Here is a 19,992-nt window from a genome sequence, read left to right on the forward strand (position 1 = left end):
AGGAGCCAGGGATCAAACCACCTTCCACCATCTTCTGATTAGTGGATCACCTGCTCTACTTCCTGAGCTGTAGCAGATGGACCTATCTCAGCTGTCTCAATTTTTACACCAAGATGAATGAAAAGTGCTTTTTAGGTGAGAAATGAACACCTCCATGGCAACTGGGCAAACTCATCTTCGGAGCAAGATCCTCATTAGGGTCGAGAACCTACGGAGACATAGGGAGACCGAACTCTGTACAGAACGGTCCCAACCATTCGAACCAGGAGCAATGCTAACTAAAGCACCTCTTTGCCACCTCTGATCTTGGTCAGAGACAGTTTATGTCCAAAACATGTCCAGAGCATCTGAAAATTGACCTTGAGGTGAGACTGATTTGCCAACTGCTGTTTCCATAGCCAAGAATGAACTTTCAAATTAAAAGTTTCACTTGGTGGTCGTCCTCCAAATCAAAGACTTATTTTTTACTCCATAGAGGTAAATTCAGCAGTTTCATATAAAGATATTTATTTTTAAAAGCACTTTGCATTTGTTCAATGAACAAACTTCTTATCTATAAGCAAAAGCAACACACAAGAAAGTAGAAACATACTGTATGTTTTATTTAGGTTTGTCATGACAATGAATTAGAAAATCAACTGGTGCATGTGAACATAAATTACATGATTTCTCTCGTCCCTTCAGCTGAACTGAGGTCACTCTGACAGTGGTAAATACATGGTGCACGCCACCGCTTAACAGTGAGCGGGTGACGTACAAGACGTTGGCCTAAGGCACACCTTCACGACCATCAAATATGATGACTCTAAACGTGGAGAAAACGTGTGAGCCACAGGCCAGTTAAGTCATCATGCATGATAACTGACAGCAACACGAAGCAAGCCACAATTCAGTGTGCACAAGTCTGTGGTGCAATTTTGTAAAAATGAGTAAGACACTGATGAGTCCACACACATTTTCACTGTTGTCTTGTTTCTACATCCACAAGTGTTATATATTTCCTTTTTCTCTTTCATTACAAACATTTACAAAGATAATTATGACAGCCTTAGTATTGATGAGCAGTTAGGTACATCAGGGGCTAGAAATGCTGAAGCCTGTATAAAGTTGGTAGTCCTACATTTGTGGCTGGGTTCTCATATGGATGAACCCAGAATACAATAAGGTGCAAATCATCTCTCTAGGTTTTAAGGGACTGTACAGTTCATCATCAATTATTGATCAAATGCAGGCAATGACAATACTTGTGATCTCTCGGGTTAAGAAATAGTGCTTTTCCTGTGCCAATCTGAGGTAGACAAAACAAAACCAATGCAACACAAAAAGAGACAGGTGTTGCTGAGAGCTTGCAACTGAGATGGACATTCTTTTTTTTTTTTTAATGAGCATCCGAGCGTAAAGAGCGAATTTGGTAAGCCAAAGTCTGAAACAAGCTGCTTGTTTGCAAAATGCCAGAATTGTCGCCTGGCTTACAGTGTTTTCCCCCTGCTCCAGTCTTTAGACAATTGCACAAAAAGATCTTACCCATATCTGTCAACAATTATAAATTATACAAAGCAGGAATGAACTTTACAGTGTCTTCAGCTGCAGACAGGCAGGACAGAGAACCGACAGTAACCGCCGCACTTGAAAGCAGCAATGTCAGAGAGATACCATGGTTCTGAGCAGCCGACATTCGTACAGTGCATCTCAGCAGACAAGCGCAGCAGGCCTAAACACTTAGACACACACTCTATTACAGCAACGTCACACACACTGCCACAGTTATTGCTTCAAAGCGGAGCACACACACACACACGCACTCACATGCACACACGCACAGCTCCAGCAGTAGTCAGTGCTGAGCGGAGACGAGCAGCAGAAAAAATAAAAATTAAAACATGCAGGCACCTTCAATGACTACATTAGCAGTCTGTAGAAAGCACCACAATTTGCACGCACAGAGAAATGTGGCACAGCAAAAACAACTGACTGTGCATAAAAGCCTCTCAGATCTGTCACACATGCTGTGTGTAAAAAAAAAAAAAAATGTAGGACCCTGTGATTAAAAACTCAAAAGCTTTCAAAGAGACGCTTAGAAAAATACTGAAATATGAAACAAACTGAGGGGTTTTCATCTCGGCTGTATTCCTGCTGCGGACATTCTTTGGTCATGGAATAAGGTTGAAAGCATTTGATTTCAACAAATACACAAACACGCTGCCGCACAAAGGGAAAATGCGGTAACTAGATTTTACGTCACGGTCGATCTCAAGTCCTGTACAGAAAATTGCTGGTGCGTAAATTGACTGATGAATTGTTTCCTTCTACAGTTGAAGATTTATAATACCGAACATGACGTTTTAAAATCTCGAGCTGTGGTCACTTTTGCTTTGTTATATTGTACAACACAATGTTAACAGAAAGGATCTTTACCAGTGAGAATTTACAAAACAGTACGCATATTCTCATATTTAAAATGTTGTCCACAGACATCAAATTAAAACTTAACTAAGATAAACTTAATCACCTCGTTTTGGGGCCAAATCAAGTGCTGACAGCATGTAAGTCTGTTTCAGCACAAATCATGATTTCCTGAGGACAAATTTGAAGAAAAATAAATTATTTTCACATCAAACCTGCATCTACACACATTAAATACATCTGAAAAAACACCCAAAATATTTGAATTACTGGTTAACTTTCTTGCTATAAAATCTGAATTTAAACTTCTTAGTTAGTGATGTAATTACACACAGAAAATGTCACCTTTCTTGGACAAAATAGTTACCCGCATTAACCTTTGTAGGGCAGTAGTGATTTTCAACATCACTTTTACGATATTTACTTCCCCAGTCACTCCTGCAGTGTCGCACTGACCTTCCACCTCCCGATGTCAAACATTTTGCAACATACAAAGCAACCACCTTGCAATCGCTGGCAATGACAAACACTGATGGAGATGTGAACTTAAAAGAGATGGATGGTGTTTAGGTCTCACTGTCTCCGCTCTCTGGCAGTCCACAGGAGTAGCAAAGGCACAAATACAGATACAGACAATCCCAACCAATCCCACCAAATTCCCATCACTTGACTCTAGTGTCTCTTCATTAAAACCCTTCAGTGTTTTCCCTCCACACCAGAGCCACAAGTCACATGCAGGTGGGAGTCTTTGCACTGGGTCTGTCCTTTATAGTGCACATTAAAATATGACAAAGACACGCCTTCTTCTGCCCACTGGAGTAGGTAAGGGGAGGGGGCAAAGGGGACAAAGGGGTAAGGTGATTTAAGGGAGGGAAAAGGACGAGAGAGGGAAATCAGCCTTGGAGCTCCTCGAAGCACGTCTCACAGACTCGTACTGGCTTTTTAGAGGACGGCGTGAGGGCGTTCCTCGATGAACACTCGGCACAGAAAATGTTTCCGCAATGTCTGCAGTGGTGCTGGGGATTCACAGAACAAGTGGAGAGAGATGGTGGAGGTTAGACAAATGAATAGGTGTCCCTTTTACCAAGGAGCATCAAAGCATGAGATAACGCCATTCTTACCTTCCTGACAGTGACAGAAAATCCCTTCCCACAGGCCATGCAGTTTTGCACTTCGTGATCTTCAGCCCACTTCCTGGTCAGAGACTGTGACTGTTTGATCTAAAAGCGCCGACAGCAGGAGTTACAATCAGAGCATCGGGCTTTATTCATATATAATACAATAAAACATAAGCCAGCTTTTCATGACAGACCTGGAGCGACTGGTTCTCTCTGCCGAGCTCCTGCATGGCCGCCGTCGTGTCATCCAGCTTCCGCCTCAGCTCCACCACTTTGGCCTGCAGTTTCTCTATCTCACCTTCACCTTTTACACACCTGAAACACAACCACAGGACACTGATGAATCACTTCCATTCATTAGTGGCTCACTACACCACCAAGACACGGCTGACTGCATAATGGGTTTGTTAATTAATACCTTAAATGTCCAGTGAATTACAACTTGTCTTCTGGGTTACCTTTATTAAAGACACCTCTGTGCTCCCACATTGCTCCATTGTTAAGAGGGGGATTTGCCTCAATTACATTCTGACTAATCACATTGCAGCAGTTTACTTAAGCAGCCACAGAGCACTAGCACACAGCTGACAGCGCTGAGTCAGTGAATGTTTTCATGAGTTACCCGTCAACGGTGGTATTAAAAGTTTAAACTCTGAGGACTCATGCAGCACTTTCATGAAAACATGAACGGAAGTGTCAGCGGCTAACTCATTGCTCTTCCCCTTCACAGCATACGCTACAAAGAGCATCAGTGCAGCAGCACTGTCTGATTGTTGTTCAGATACAAGTTCATTTCCCCTGATATCATTCAAATACAGCGTCATGTATTGCATACATAGCATACAAAGCATTTTAGGTTTTAATAAATGTGTAATGGGAGAGAGACTGGAATCTGATCTGCTGACTCATGTAGTCAGCCCTCCAATGTGCTGCAGTGGCACATGCAACAGCCTAAAATAGGCCTAATATAGAATGATGAAATTCATTATATATTAGGCCTATTTTAATTATCATCTGTTATGCACAAGGAAATGAAGCTCTTTAAAAATTGAGGCCATAAAAGAGTGAATTAAAGTTGTGGGAGAGATGTGGGCGAAACTAACCCTGAAGCGACGTTCAGCAGGTCAGAGTGACTAAGACGAAGCATCGAAGTTCTAATTTCATATCATAATAAAGATTTTAAATCATGAAAGTAATCAAAATTAGTTTTACGGTGCCTTTTGTTTTTTTCTTTGATTTCTTGGATTTAAACAGATGTGCTAAATACACTGGAAAATTCTGTTGACATCTGAGGCCTGCGCATGGTTTCATCCATCAATGTATTTCCTAAGCGAGGGGCTGCTTGTCTTTGGACTGTGGAAGGAAGGCGGAGCAGCCGGAGAGAACCCAACCAGACATGGAGGAGAACATGCAAACTACAGGAACCTTATTTTACATTGCATCGTTTCAATACTCTGAATTTGATGTCTGTACATCCAAAGCCTCATTATGAATAATCAAATTATGTTTTCACTTAACTCTCAAGCAGCACACTTAAGTCCCCAACTCTGAATACAGCTGCAAGTGCTACCAAAGAGGGATTGCTCTCTTTAACAACTCGGGCCACTTTACTCTAGCGCTTCAAGGCTAATCAAAGATATTATTTGTACATGTAGTTTTATGAAACAAAGAGGCATTACTTGCAGGTAGATATGTTATTAAAAGGGAAACGATATCAACCCACCTTTCCAAAAGAGCCCGTCTTTCATCTTGGTTGTTCTGGACAGTGGCCTCCAGCACAGCGATCTCTCCTCTCAGCTCATCTGTCTGCTTTTCCAGTTCACCAACTCTCCGTTGACTTCCCTGCCACTCTCTCTTCAGTGTGGCCACGTTTTCATTCAGAGCCGTCACCTGCACGTCCATCTTGGCTTTCATCTCCTCCCCACGCTTCACCTGCTCTTCCCTGGCTCGCTTCTCTGCCAGCTTTAGGAGGAAGATTGTGTCACGAAAGGGTGAGTAATCAACATTGAACTGTATAATATTAATTTAAAATAGTATGGTGGGATTTGGCAAGTGGGCCTACCAGTTTATCCTGGACCTCCTTGGTTTGGGCGGAGAGCTGCTCCTCTCTCTGGTTTCTGCTGTCCCTAGTGGCCTGGTGCTCTTTCTGCTCCTTCTCAAGGGCACCCTGTGCTGCCTCCACCTGACCCTGCATCTCCAGTTTCTGCTGGATCAACAGCTGTTTGGCTTCCCGCAACTCTCCCAGCTCCTAAAACGCAACAAACACGAAGCTCTTTTGTGACACACAACCCGTAGTAGCAGCTTCTGAGAAAGAGATCACAGATGGGGTTAAACTTTGAAAGGCTTGAGCAGGTTTGATCTAGGAGGTTAGTGCTCCAACGGCAGCTTCAGATTCAAATTCTCGACTCAAGCACCATAAGTTATAACTTTGAAGAATGTAGCCCTGATGACCTCCAGGGGCCTTGAGTTAAGCTGTTTACATAAGACAAAAGCATGAGAAGCAGGTCATGTCAGCCCATATGGGACATAGCATGACAGTCATTAGCCCAGGCTCTAACATTTGTACTTTTAACTATATCTCTGTGGTATATTCTGCTTTAAATTAAATAAAAAATAAAAAGACATTGTTAGTTGTTGCTTCTTGTGAAAAGCGACTGACCTTCTCACTCTTCTCCGTTAGTGCTTTCAATTCAGAAATCTGTTTGGTGTTATTCTTTTCCAGGACAGCCTTGGCTTTGTTCAGCTCCTCCACTTTGCTCCTCTCCTTCTCCAGTTCCTCCTTTATTTGGCCCTGGGCGAGTAAGCACAGTTCATCGTGTAAGAACTTGACCACAACAATTCATATTTATGTGTGTTTGTGTTCAACTGTTTGTCTGACCTGTTGCTTCTGTAGTTCCCTCAGGGTTTGTTCTTGCTGTTGGAGCTTCTGGTCTCGTTTTGCCAAATCCTGCTGCAACGAGCCCTGACCGGTCTGCAGCTCTTGGATCTGAGCCTCTAAACCTGTCTGATGGGTTCGGTTAGCAGCTAGCTCTTCCTGAGCCAGGTTCAGCTTCTCCTGTGACGCCTACAGTCAGATAAAAGGTCACAAGCCACTCAGTGAAAGGGGCCGAGAGAGAAATCAATAAAACAAACAGGCTGCTAGCACGTACAGACAAATATCTGATTTATATTGAGGAAAAACGAACATGTTTCAGCTTATAGCTGCCCATACAAAACGAAAATATTTGTCTGTGAGTGCCGGGATCCTGTCTGTTTTCATCACGACTCAATCCAAAGTTCAAGCTTTAGTGCTGTGTATGTCTGATATTCTTCACCATACCAGAAATCAATAGAAACATCTATATACACAACTAAGAGCTCAAAGGAGTGTTCATTTTTCAGCACCCCTCCTTAATCCAATTAATCAGAATTAGTTAAAAGTGATGCAGCATCACAGCATCTCTGTGAATTCAACATTTAGTACAACCTCCTTAAATTCAGCCCCTAAATTCAATCCAGCCCTTCTGCCTCCAAATACCTACCTTCAGGTCTTGACGCATGGCAGAGACCTCAGACTCCTTGCCATAGAAGTCAGACTGAAGCTTACTGAAGCTTTCCTGGCTTTGCTCAAAGGCCTTCTGCAGCTCTGTTGTCCGGCTCTTTTCAGAGGCCAGCTCCTGGCTGAGCCCCGACACCTGCGACCTCAGCTTACTCTCCTCTTGTGCCTGGTGATAATAGTCAAATACACATGTTCAGAAACTCACATAAGATTGCCACTACATTATACAAACTTCTCAGCGGAAAATACAGTTCCAACTTTTTGGTTGACAGCAGTATGCATATCTATATATTTGTATTTAAAGATGCTACTTGCCTTCTTGACATTCACTTCCTGTAACTCTGCCACTTGGCCCTTCAATTTCTTTGTTTCTTCCTCAAAGGACCCCTGGGCCGTCTTAAGTTGTGCCCGCAGCTTCTCCAACAGACTTTCTTTGTCCTTCAGTGCCTCTTGAGTCTTTGAGTGCTGTTGCTCCACTGTGGTCAGCTGCACTTTCAACTTCTTCTCTGCCTGACATTTGTAGACATACAGAAGATCATTAGGTGTTACACTGCAGATAATGTTTGATCTGCTTGATTTTTCCAGAAACTTACCTCTCTCATCTGCTCCAGCTGTTCTTTAGATGCGTTCATCGCCTTGGTGATGGCCTCGTTATTCTTAACAAGCTCCTGCCTGGCCTTTTCATTGGACTTTTCCTGCGGATTATGAAGTATTAATGTTGTCAGTGTCCTGCTTTTAAGTTGTCTAAACAGTTTTTCTTTGACTGCAGCTTCTTCAACCTACCTTCTCCCCCATGGCTGACTTATGGTTCTTTCGCTCTGTGTCCAGCTGACTCTGACTCTCTTTCAGTGCCTTATTAGCCTTTCCTAGGTTCTCCTGCGTAGCGACAAGCTCCTTCCTTTGAGCTTCTTTCTCCTGTTGGGCCTTCTGTAGGTCTGCCACCAGGCTCTGAGCTTTCTTGTCCAGCTCTGCGTACTTTGTGTTTCCCTCCTGAGTCACCTTATCCAAGGTCACCTTCAGAGCAGCTTTGTCCTGCTCACTGCGCTCCCGCTGCTGCTGAATGTCACTCAGGGAAGCTGCTTTTTTATTTAACTCTTCTTGTAGTGTTGCGGCCCTTAACAGTGGAAAAGCCATTTAGCCATGTGAGTATTAGAGGTAATTCATCAAAATGCAGTGAAACTAAAAACAAAAGAAATACTAGGAAGGATGTACCGTCCCTAAAATACAGTTGCGGAGGGATAGCTACAAGTATTTGTTACTCACTTGCACATCTTAACGACATTTTAATAAAGTTTATGTACCAGTGTAGTTTATCTCACCCCGCTTTCTCTTTCTCCAGCGAGCGCTGCAGCTCCTTGGCTTTTCGTTTTACCTCTGACCCTTCCTTGTGCAGCTTCTGCACTTCTTGCTGCACCTGGTCACGTGTGGCCTGCAACTCCACAACCTGTGCCTCCAATTTCTGTCAGATTAATTCAAAACATCAGATTAATTTATAAAAAAAAGGACAGAAAAATGTGCCTCTTACAGGGGAGTATCAAGTACTGACAACTAAGACTTAACACAAACCTTATTGAGCCCCTCCAGCTGCTCTATACGTTGTTCTGAGGCCATTAGTTTGTCTTTGCATTCCTTCAGAGTGGTGTCCAGCTGTGTGCACTGCTCCTGTCTCTCCTTGAGTCTTTGGGCCTGCTCCTCCACCTTCTTCTGAACTTTATTCAACTCCTATACAAGAAGGTGAGAGAGGATGCAGCATAAGAGAGGGATGGATATTTTCAGAGGAAAGAAGAACATTATATGGGACACTGTTCAGTGTTTTAGCCAAATTTCAACACCAGTGGCACAAAGAAGGTGCTAACCTGCTGCTTGTCCTGCAATGCATGCTGAGCAGTCTCCAGGTTGTTCTCCAGGTTAGCCTTCTGTGCAGCCTTGGCTGCCTCTGCAGACAGCAACATCTCTGTTTTTGCCTTCAGCTGAAGAAAAACGAGACAAACACATTCTCATTATAATGAAATAAAATTAGTAGGACGACATACTGTTTTTGTATCAGCCCATGAACAGTAACAGGAGAACAAACTAAATGATCCCTCTATATGTTATCAGATATATATTACACAGAGGCTTACCTGAGCGTCCAGCTGGGATACTTTCTCCTTGCTTTCTGCAAGCTGGGCGGTGAGTTCGGTGACTGAGGTCTCCAGGGTCTGGGCTCTGTCTTGGGCTGAACGCAGAAGGGTCTTCTGCTCCTGGACCTGCTCATGTAAGTTATCCTGGGCCTGCTTGTTGCTCTCTGACTGGTTCTTCAGCTTGTCAGTCAGCTGTGTGACCTTTGAGATCCACATATACAGATGAGGTTATAAGCTAAAAAATGCCATTATTGTACATTGTACATACATTTCTTAATTAAGTATTGGTGGCATGTCTCTTTTTTCCTATCACTTTTGAACTACATGAAAGTGGACCTTTAAGATTGTGTGTGTGGTTGCACCCACCTGTTCTTGTAGTGCATGGTTTTTCTCTTTTAGCTGATTGAGCACGGCCGTCTCTCCCTCCCCGGCCTGGATCTTGGCACATAAGTCCTCTCTCTCAGTTTCCAGCTGAGTCACAATGTCCTTACTCTTCTGCAGCAGGGCCTCCAGATTCTGGATCTTCTGGTCTTTGTCTCCTATCTGACGCAGAACTTGCTCCAGGTCATTCTACAGCATGAGAGCAAGCCAGCACAACAGAAAGGTTACAACAGGCAGACACATTTATTTATTTTATTTTTCACTAAATCTTCTACACACAGAAATGATAATCCTTTTTTTCTGTACTAATACATAAGGAAACATTGTCACATAACAAGAGCGCAATAAGTGAGAGAAAGTGAGCTCAAACCATTAAACCACACAATGAAACTACTATCATATTATCATCGCCTGTGACTCTCATTGCAACTCTTCTCTGTGACGATGAGTTGATGACTTTCTACATTATTCTGAGTTGAAACTCTTTGTGCTCCAAAGTCTTGTTACCAGAGAGGTTTTTTTTGTACCTGTGCCTCGCGGAGTTTGCCGTTGGTGTTTTGCTGCAGCGCCTGCAGCTCCTGGTGCTGCTGCTTGGCTTTCTCCAGCTGGTGATGCAGGTCTGTATTCTTACTGCCACTCTCCTTCAACTAAAGAAGCAAAACACAAAAAGAACTTTTATTTAATTTTCTCTGTTGTTGTTTTTTCTTGCCATAAATCTAAATGTTCATTTTATTTATTTTGTGCATCTTACTGTTTCTGTATTATCATCCCACAACAGTTTCACAAACCTCTGTTTTTTGGAGTTAGGGTTAAGATTTTTTTTTATCTCATCTGCATACTCATTAATTCCCTTCTGCTTCTCTGTTTCAGCTGAATAAATATATATAACTTGAACTACACTTGCTTATTTTAGAGCATACTTTATGTCTTACAACATACACTTAAAACATCACAAATCTATGTACAGATGTTCTGTCTGTTCTATTACACTAATTCATTTTCCCTGTAGCGACCATTAAAGCTCTGGCGCCTACCTGTTCTTCTGCACGGGATAGCTTGAGCTGCAGGTCGGCTGCTTGCTGCTCGCGGTCTTTTAGTTTCTCCCCCGACAGTTGCCTCTGTTCTTTGAGACGACCTTGCACCTCGCCCAGCTGCCTCTCCGCCTCCAGCAGTTTGGCGTGCAGCTAGGGAGAGCGCAGAGAGAGGGGTGAGGATGAAGATGAGAAAGAAATAGATACTTTGATGATGTATGTAGACGAATGGATACATCCTCTTAAATAATCCAATCCACCATGGATCCCTTTAATATATTGTGTAGAAAATCAGAACTACATGTTTCAGAATTTATCATCCTGTCCTCATTAAATATTTCATGCCAGTCATTGCAGTCCTTGATAAATGCATTACATTTTATACATTATAAAAATCGAAAAAAGGTGTTATTGGTGTTACTCCTACTTCAAATATACTGAGCAGGGTCAAAGCCGGGCACAAAAAAATCTTCACTGGTTCTCTCAGTAACTTTTGCCAAGTGTGCTGAAGAGGTTACAGCACTGCAGTTTTTAAAATGAAAACACCTAAGGCTTGTCATTCTGCAGTAGTGTAAATGTGCCCTTTTCCAGGATGACAAGGTCTCCATCCATGGGGCTCGAGGGGAATAGTTGAACAGTATGACGGGTATGTTGAGGACAGCTGCTCTGCTGCTGGTTCCTCTTGTGTTTGCCAATGTTATTTTTCTTCTTCCTACAAGGAAATCTGGCCATGCATGAAAATAAACAAAACATTGCATGTAGGTCCAGTCCTATGCCAAAATTTCACAACTGGCATGGTGTGCTAAAAGACTGTGGTGTTACACAAACTGTCTTTAAACGTCCCAGACTTTTCACTCAATGAACACCAAACTGGCTACCCTGTCTGTTCAGACTGTGCTCCACATTTTTTAGTGAAATCACAGTACATCAATCCAAACCTTTGATATCATGGCAGTCGTAGTGGGGTTGATTTCATAACTGTACCTCAAAAACAGAATTTTTGACAGCAATTTGAATTTTATCTTTACGTAAACTATTACATTCAATAGAAATAAAACTCCTTGATCATCATTGGAGAGACAAATCTTTGTGAAAAATAAACTTAAGGCATCTCAAGGTTGTCTGAGTTTAAGACCCAGATGATGCACACATACTCGGGCATTGTGCCAGGTGAATCTGAGATTCACTTCGAGATTCAATAATACATTTTTTGTGACTTTGTCCGCCTGACTCACCTGACTGATCTCAGTCTGCTGCTGAGCACCGTGGCTCTCTTTTTCTTCTCTTTGCTGTTCCAACTGTTTCCTCTCAACCTTCAGCTCAGCGTGCTTCACCTCCAGTTCCCCAATCTCACTCTTCAACTTTGCCACCTCCTCAGCCCTCTCCCCGAGCTCCGCCTGGGCCTTCTGCAGGGAGGCCTCAGCCCCTGTGGCCCTAGACTGGAGCTCTTGAACCTCATGCTCCCTCTCCCTCAGGCTGCCTTGAACTTCCTTCTTGGTAGCCTTCTCAGCTCCCAGATGCTCCTCCAGCTCCTGGTACTCTTTCTCTTTTCGTGCCAGCTTTTCAGACAAGTTCTGTGAGAAGTGGAGAAGACAACAGAAGGCAGGTGAGCAGAGGTTTGGGAATCATGAAAGATGTCCACAAGTAGGATGGAAAGCCAGGGAGAATAAGTCTAAAACTATACAATAATGAATACTTTTTTTAACAATACAGATTGACAGGGTTTTAAAGGGTTAACCAGGAATTGTTTTAGTCATTAATTAAGCCACACTGTAACATGCACCATTTGTCTTTTCTAAATTAAAACAACTGGTGTGACAGGAGCTGCAATAATGCCTGTGCTTGTGATGGAAAAGAACAGTCGGCTGTCAAGAGTCAATAGTAAAGTGAGGCATGTCATTTCCCGGAGAACGTTTACAACACTGGACTTGAAATACTGTGCCGTGTGTACAGCGCTTGTCCCGGCAGTAAACTTGGCAACAGGTGATAAAGAACAAAATGTTGTTAACAGTGGAGCGTGCTGCTAACTAGGCAGTGTGACAGGACACCTGGTCTTCCAAGACGTTTAATAGTCCGCCGCGGCAGCTAACTAACCTTACTGTAAGAACCATCTTTAGACGCTGTCTCTTTTGTTCAGCCCTCTTCCTTTTCATGGCCTTGTTGCCATCCTTCTCATGTCATTGTCACAGCGCCCTGCTGGGTCCAACCTCTAATCCTGGAGTTACAGACCAATGAAACCCCTGCCGTTGTTCACCTGTCTGTTCTTAGTCCTGATCCTCTGTGTCCCAACTGTCTGTTCCATAACTTTTGTCTCTATTCTCATGAGATGAGTATCTGTATCAGGTCTCAGGGTGTCCTGTTGCGAGAAGAATCGTAGGGGGGGGGGGTCACGCTGGAGATCCGGCTCTGTAATCCCTATATTACCCGGAACCCTGCTTAGGTGGGAGGGCACTGACGGTCCTTGATGTGGGAGGATTTAATCTCTTACAAGCACCTTGTGCCTCCATTCCCCAGTTCCCATTGCACCAGTTAAGTTACCTGTGATTGTATTTCACCTTAAGTGACAAAGCCAAAGCTGGCATTGCCAGAGATCCCCCCTGTTGGTTTAATTATAGGTCTTTGTGTGACTTTTTTATCAACATGTCTGGGTTGCCAGAGAAGGATGGTGACAGCAGGACATTGTGACGGGATATGATGCCGAGCAACAGAGGAAGGTTTACAGAAACTGAGATGGCATGCTCTGCACTTGAGGGGCAGCTGGCAATGCTTGTTAACACCAGTGGAGTAAAAGTAAATCCTACACACACTTATATAATGTGTGTTAGAAGATATGTTTGTGAATGCAGTAATCTGCTGTGTGTGTGTGTGTGTGTGTGTGTGTCACCTGGCTTTGCTGCTGCAAATTATTCAGATTGCTCTGCAGCTCGTGGATCTGTTGCGTGTAGACGGCTGCTTCCTGTGGACCCTTCTCTAGCTCTGCTTTTAGTTGGGATATGGTCATCTGCAATGCAACAGACAGATGTGTTACATTCTTTTCGCAAGCCATCAAATGCACATCCAAAGAACTGAAGCACCACTGTGAAGGAGTGACATAAAAGAAGAACGTAAAGCCAGCATGGATTAGTAACAACCACGCGACAGTCGCACAAAAACCAAACAAAAACATGAAAGGTAAACACACTTGACACAGAAAAATAACTTTCTGAGGAACTCTTCAAACTTGGAAAAAACTCAAAAGGATGAGACCAAATTTGGGGCCAACTCGAAACATGTTTTACCTCCAGTTTACGAATCTTGAAGAAAGAGTGAGTGTTGAGGAGGGATACAGTATGTGAGGAGCAGGAGAAGAGGAGGGAAAGAGACACACAGACAAAAGTTAAGTCACGATACAACAGAAAAAAGCCAATCTACAACAAGAAGGAAGAAGGTGCTGGGTTAAAAAGTTTTTTTTTTTTTTACAAATTTACTGCACTTGATTGAATACTATTGCAAGGGGAGATGATAGATGTCAACTGTTGCCTTTTACTTAAGATGCAATGTTGAGATTTCACTGGCCAAGCTGGAGACTGGCTGCTGACCGCAAAAACACCTACATGTTCATACCATGGAAGTACCTTAATGAATTACAACTACTGTTCCAGACTGTAACAAAGTCACATGTCAATTAGTTTTCAAATCAATAGACTTCCTCAGTGAGAATAAGACACAATTTGCAGAGATGGGCAGAAGGGGAGGTTCAGGGCTTGGTGCTGCCTCACAGAGCAGGAAATAAGGCTGAATTATTCACCAGCTATTAATGAGTGAGAATTAGGCACAAAGCCATAATTACATAACTACAGTGCCTCAGAAATATTTCATAACTCATTTCAGAGCTTTTTTTTTTTTTTAGGGCCAGTGTGCGGCCTATGCAAACAACAGATGAAATGGAAAGGGGGTAAATAAGAACAACAACACTATACTTCACATCAACCTTATAATCTTCTAGATAATAATGTAGACTCTGGGAATCAGTGTGCATTTGTATGTGCTTGTAACAGGTAATTTTTTTGTGTGCAAGAGTTAAAGTAAAGTTAGAATCAGCAGAACTACATTTGACCTTAAGGCGTTTGGCCTCCCTCACCTCTGAGGTAGTGTAATTAGCCTTCAGTTGCTCGTAGTGGTTTTTGAGGCGTTCAGACTCCTCCTCCCTCTCGCGGGTCATACTGTCCATCAGTGTCTGGACCTGCACCAGCTCCTTCTGCAGTACCTCCACATCCTCCACTCCTGGTCGCTGCAGCTAGGGGGCAGAGCAGAAGCATCGTGTTAAAGCCATGGCAGACAGAGGAGACAACAGGTTTTTTTTGGTGTTACGATAAATCAAAATGAGATGTCTTTGGCAATAACTGCAGGGTTGAGATGTATGGATGTCTCCAGCTATGCACATTTTAAGAGCTTCAAGAACAGCAATATGCAGCCCAATAAATCCAAGACAAGTTTTTTTTAATTGCAGTGGAGGAGACATCAACAGAAGCTGCTGCATCTCCTTAAAGCTCGAGCACCTTTATTTGTCTGAAGCGTCTCTAAACCACTTGTGGAAAACATAAAAGTCCAGCTGCAAAACTTTAATTTAAAGCACGCTTTACTCTTTTGATTCTTTGCATGAAGTTCTATTTCATGTTTCTACAACAACAGTGAGGGGGATTGACTAGGTATGATCTGCTTTGATTCTTCCACAAAACAGCTCAGAGCCAAACGCGTTTCATGGTGTCGACTCATTGTTATTCTTTCAAGCGCATTCATAAAAGAAACGTCAATAGAAAGAACAAAGTATGTCTCAAGCCTAGTGAGAGGAGAAAAAATACCAACGCAAAATCTAGTATGTGTTGTACCAGCTCTGTTTGGAGTCGCTCATTCTCCTGCTTCTCTTTCTGGAGCTGTTCAGTCAATTTGGCCAGCCTCTGGTCAGCAGCCTCCTTTAGGCTCTTCTCCTCATCATAGCGGGACTTCAAGTCTGTCATAAAAAAAACATTTAATAATATCATAATCAAAACATCACAAATACTACAAAATTGCACAAAAAAAAGTATAAAATACAAAACCTCTGACTTCAAGCTGTAAAACCAAATGTTGAAGAATGATCAACAACATTCGCTAGATAAAAACACAATGGATGGATTGAGCTTAACAGTGGTCTCATAAAAGACTACTTCAGTGTTGTTAAATGATGCAGACCCACAGACACAGGCCTCCCAGTTTTCTGGCTCCACACTAACCTACTATCTCCGTGGCCAGCTGGGCGGCCTTCTGCTCAAACAGGTCTTTCATCTGCTTGATGTTAAACTTTTCTGTCTCTGCTTCATTCAACTTCCTTTCAAGAACTGAGAAAAGAGCACCACATATTAGATTAGATTTATGTTTGGTATTATATTCACAGGGATTTTAAATATAACATCCCCTACCTGAATCCTCTGAGTCCATCTGTCCATCGTTCTGTGGAATTGAGGGAAAGAGAGAAACATGTACAGTAAGAGTACACATTGCCATCGTGTTTTATTAAGCAGTTTTACTTTCACATCATGATGTATATTAAATATCTTGAAGGAATTACTTGCTTCAGTTGTCCTTGGACTTTGTCTAACTCCTTCTTGAGCTCTCCAGAAAACCATCGTTCCTCCTAATCAGGTAAAACACGCAGTCAAAACCTCGTATGAACCGACTATTCATACACCTCTGTTCGATTCAGAGACATGTCAATACCTTAAGGGAAGCATGCAGGTCTTGAACCTCTTGCCGCAGCATTGTAAGGTCTTCCCTAAAAAAAAAGAGAAATACCACAAATCTTCACAATGTAAAATTCTGTCAAGTACACAATTTTTTCGTAATTAATGTGACGTTAATATCTCACCGAGTAGGGGCCATGTGAGCAGGCAGGTCTCCAGTATCATGGAACAGCTCATAGTGCTTGAACAGCTCCTCTGCAGAGTTGTGCGACTTCATGCACTGAGGACAGATGAAGCCCTGAACACAGAAACACACCATCAAAATCAACCGTGTGATAATAACGGATCAAACAGCTTCGATTCTGGAGTTCTGCTTGCTGTGTGGCAAAAGAAACCTACAAGTTATCAAGAGTCTATGTTACCTCAGACGTCTGATCATGGTTAAGGTCTGTGCTGGGCTGCTCTGACTCTGCATTCTGGGAGCCTCCCTTCCCAGGAGTCTGAGGAGAAAACATAGACTTGATCAGATATTATATACAGTGAATTAATGTGCTGAATTCCAGAGACACTGGTATGTTACATGCAAACACCTCTAACGTTGATGTGTGTGCTCTAAACAAACAATAATCTGTTTAAGAAACGAAAACCTTCCCAGCAAAGAGGCCCAGGTCTTTGCCAGAATCCCAGCTCACAAGCCTCAAAAACAACTACACTACGACTTAGCCTTAAAGACATTTTAATGAATGATTAGTTCTACCCTAAAATGTTGTATTCTCCTTTGAAAACATGTTTATCTAAAACCGCTGTGTCCTGGAGGTCCTAACCATTACTAGGTGTTGTCAAAGCTTCAAAGCGAGGCCACGTAAGACAACTTATTTTAAAAACACGTGGCCTTTATCTGCGAACAAAACAAAGATTTTGAGGCCCAGTGTATTTTAGGGGCACAAAAAGCAATATAATATGGATTTATATATAATATAACTATGTTTTCATTAGTGTATAATCACCTGAATTTATATTTACAGACACCTCTTCCACAGGCTGCCATGTTTCTACAGTAGCCCAGAACAGACAAACTAAACACTGATTCTAGATAGAGAGCCTTTTACATTTTTCACATGTTTTGCTGCCACCGTAGGCGACGGGGTATTCTGCCGGGTACAATGAGCAACTTCATTGCTAGATACCACTAAATCCTACACACTGGACCTTTAAGTATGTACAATTAAAAATGAAAAAGAAGACTATCCGGAAAAGTCATCTCTGATGCAACATTCACAGGAAATAATCAGTTTAAAATGAAACTGAATGGAGCTTGTTATAGACAAACTTTCACTATTATGGCATTCACTATTAAGAGTTAATTGTTTAGGTTATCATTTGTTCTGTTATGTGTTATATACATTATCAAAACATTATTGTTTTTGTAACTGCAAGATTTCCCTCTACCATAACAATCTTTTTGGTGGCATCCTCATCACATGCTTTACGGTAGGGATGGTGTTTGACCAAAAATTTTGTATGATGGCTAAAAGCTCCACTTAGATTTCATCAGACCATAGAGGCTTCTTTCACTTTGTCTCTCACGACTTCTGGCAAACATTAACCCAGATGTCATATCAGTTTTTTTCAACAGCCACAAAGCTGTGACTGTTGAAGCACCCAGGCAAAAAATATGTGCAGCCTGTCCCATCTGTGTGTCCACGGGCCTCGCTCATTCTTCTCACAGACACGCTGCATTTTTTTTATAATCAACCTTTTGATGATGTGTTTGTGTATGTTTGCAGAGTTCCCTTGTGCTCACAGGTTTTTGCAAGTAAATTCTGTTCCAGTTCACCTTTTTCGTAATCAAACGTTATGTTTTTTTTGTTTTTTTTTTGTAAATGAATACAGTGCTTTTGGCTTTGATCAAAACTAGAGTTACACTGATGAAAAAAAAATCAACTCGACTCGCTACACAGCTCGGAAGTCGGCTGGAGTGCGGTCACTTCACATTAACTCAGTTCACTGGCCTGAAGCACAAACACGTTAGGTGGACATGCCACTGGTAGTCCATTCACAAAAAAAGGGTTTGTTTGGGCCGGTGATAGTCTGCATGAATGAATCAGGTGAATACATGTGTGTGTGTAAGGGGAGGGGGGGGCTTGCGAATATTTCCGAGCCTGTTGGAGGGCTGACAAACACCAGTTTGAAGGCAGGTTAAACATTTATACTTCCTACATACATAAAATGAATATTTTTCACCAAAATAAAATGAATACTAACCACAAAAAAGTAAAAAATAAAACTTGCTTGATGATGATGATGATGCTTGACTAGATTCAATGCAACATAGGTCGTACGCATACATTTTCAGGGATTCATTATAGTGTGTTTTGATAGATTGGCAGCACAATCTTTGAATTTCTACCCCTTTATCAATACAAGCATATATCGGTCGAAGGTTATAGAGTTGCGCTGACATGATACAGCAATAAAATGCATTGTAATCATTATCTTGGTAATGTGGTTCTCTAAACGGTTTCATATGGAGGACAGCTGTGTATTAGAGACCCTCTTTAATCAGATTGTTTCCTGTAAGCCTGTGATAATGTCTGTGTGAATAATTAACAAGCTTCTGCACAGGTCTGTGTGTATTTATGTGAAGGGGTAACATAAACCAAAATCATAGCACCGTTCAATGCAGCAGATTAAAAGGCATTATAAAGATGACAGGTCTGACAGTCCCTGACCCAAATGCACGGTGTTTATAGGCGGTAGGCCAGGACTTCAAAGTGTACACTATGATGCGGTCAACGTTTGCAATGCTTTGTGGTAAATGTAGTCCTTGCACAGACGCTAGCAAGGTAGCTAACCTGTTACTCCCATTCGTACGTTTAAAGACAAACTGGTAAATAAATAAATGTGCTTAAATCTCATGTAAATTAAAACGTTTCTTTATTCCTCAGCCTGTTGACACAGGACTTCCTCAACAACAGCCAATGTGTGGTTATCGTCAGCGTTAGCATGTGATGAGTGGACGTGATGAATGCAGCTTTAGCTGGCCATGAAACGGAAACCATGAAAATAACATGATTCACTGACCGAGCACGTCAGCCAGTGAAGTTATTCCTCACTCAGCTAACCGCGGCGACACGGACACGCTCGCTAATTGGCGTTATATAGACATGTACGAGCTCACAGCCCTGTCAACAGCAGCATCAATCAACCGGAGCGAGTTAGCATTCAGTGGCTAACGTTAGCCATGTCGACCCCACACAAGGAGCGCTTGATATGTTCAACGCGAACTGACGGAGCGGCGGGTAGCATTCCCCAATCGATGCACTCCAGCTGGCGAACAGCGAAAACCCCGCCCACCCGCAACACACTGTGCTAAAAAAGGTGCGCCCCCGCCGTGAAAACAGACAAGGATAGGCCTGCGTCTCCCAAGGAAAACGGCTCGTTTTAGCCACACAAAGGCGATGCGGTTCACCTCGTTAGACCAGGAGCTTACCATCTGAAGTATCCGTCTGAGCATGGCCTCGACTGTCGTTTGTCCGCACACGAAAATCCAGTCAGGTTTTCCAAATGCAGAGTTTACGTCGCTGTACAACGAACACCTGACCAGGCTCAGGCAGCAGCGGCGAATGGGCGGGTCGTGGAGAGGATGGGCAGCACACTGCCTGGCTACATTCAAGATTATACAAAGTGCTGTCATGT

General features: G+C 42.6%; 1 protein-coding gene across 3 annotated transcripts; it reads right to left on the reverse strand.

Annotated features, from left to right (window-relative positions):
- Positions 1-581: 581 nt before the first annotated feature.
- eea1 (early endosome antigen 1) lies at positions 582-19,972 on the reverse strand. Of its 3 annotated transcripts, XM_019278950.2 has the most exons (30): positions 19,787-19,972; positions 16,716-16,793; positions 16,479-16,591; positions 16,331-16,385; positions 16,182-16,247; positions 16,033-16,063; positions 15,847-15,951; positions 15,463-15,584; positions 14,715-14,870; positions 13,873-13,887; positions 13,479-13,595; positions 11,830-12,168; positions 10,598-10,747; positions 10,091-10,210; positions 9,549-9,752; positions 9,183-9,383; positions 8,916-9,029; positions 8,626-8,781; positions 8,379-8,518; positions 7,843-8,173; positions 7,653-7,754; positions 7,375-7,569; positions 7,043-7,225; positions 6,400-6,585; positions 6,181-6,312; positions 5,584-5,769; positions 5,245-5,483; positions 3,716-3,836; positions 3,525-3,623; positions 582-3,419 (listed from the first exon to the last, which is right to left on the reverse strand). In XM_019278950.2, exons 1-30 carry the CDS (start codon positions 19,808-19,810, stop codon positions 3,297-3,299), a joined length of 4,203 nt encoding a protein of 1,400 aa, XP_019134495.2. In that variant the 5' UTR covers positions 19,811-19,972; the 3' UTR covers positions 582-3,296. The 3 variants fall into 3 exon arrangements, with proteins under 3 accessions (XP_019134495.2, XP_019134503.2, XP_019134508.2); XM_019278958.2 differs by lacking the exon at positions 13,873-13,887 and having other exon boundaries at positions 19,787-19,971; XM_019278963.2 differs by lacking the exons at positions 16,716-16,793; positions 19,787-19,972 and having other exon boundaries at positions 16,186-16,247; positions 16,479-16,563.
- Positions 19,973-19,992: the final 20 nt, after the last annotated feature.

Source organism: Larimichthys crocea, chromosome XXI (assembly GCF_000972845.2).
Source record: "Larimichthys crocea isolate SSNF chromosome XXI, L_crocea_2.0, whole genome shotgun sequence".
NCBI classification, from domain to species: domain Eukaryota; kingdom Metazoa; phylum Chordata; class Actinopteri; family Sciaenidae; genus Larimichthys; species Larimichthys crocea.

Excerpts from the sequence above, each read along its gene's own strand:
- eea1 (XM_019278950.2), bottom strand. The coding sequence starts at position 19,810 with ATGCTCAGACGGATACTTCAGATG. Across the intron at positions 15,952-16,032 it reads GATGGACTCAGAGGATTCAG|TTCTTGAAAGGAAGTTGAAT; the intron begins GTAGGGGATGTT and ends CTCTTTTCTCAG. Across the intron at positions 3,837-5,244 it reads AGACGGGCTCTTTTGGAAAG|GTGTGTAAAAGGTGAAGGTG; the intron begins GTGGGTTGATAT and ends GTTGTGTTTCAG.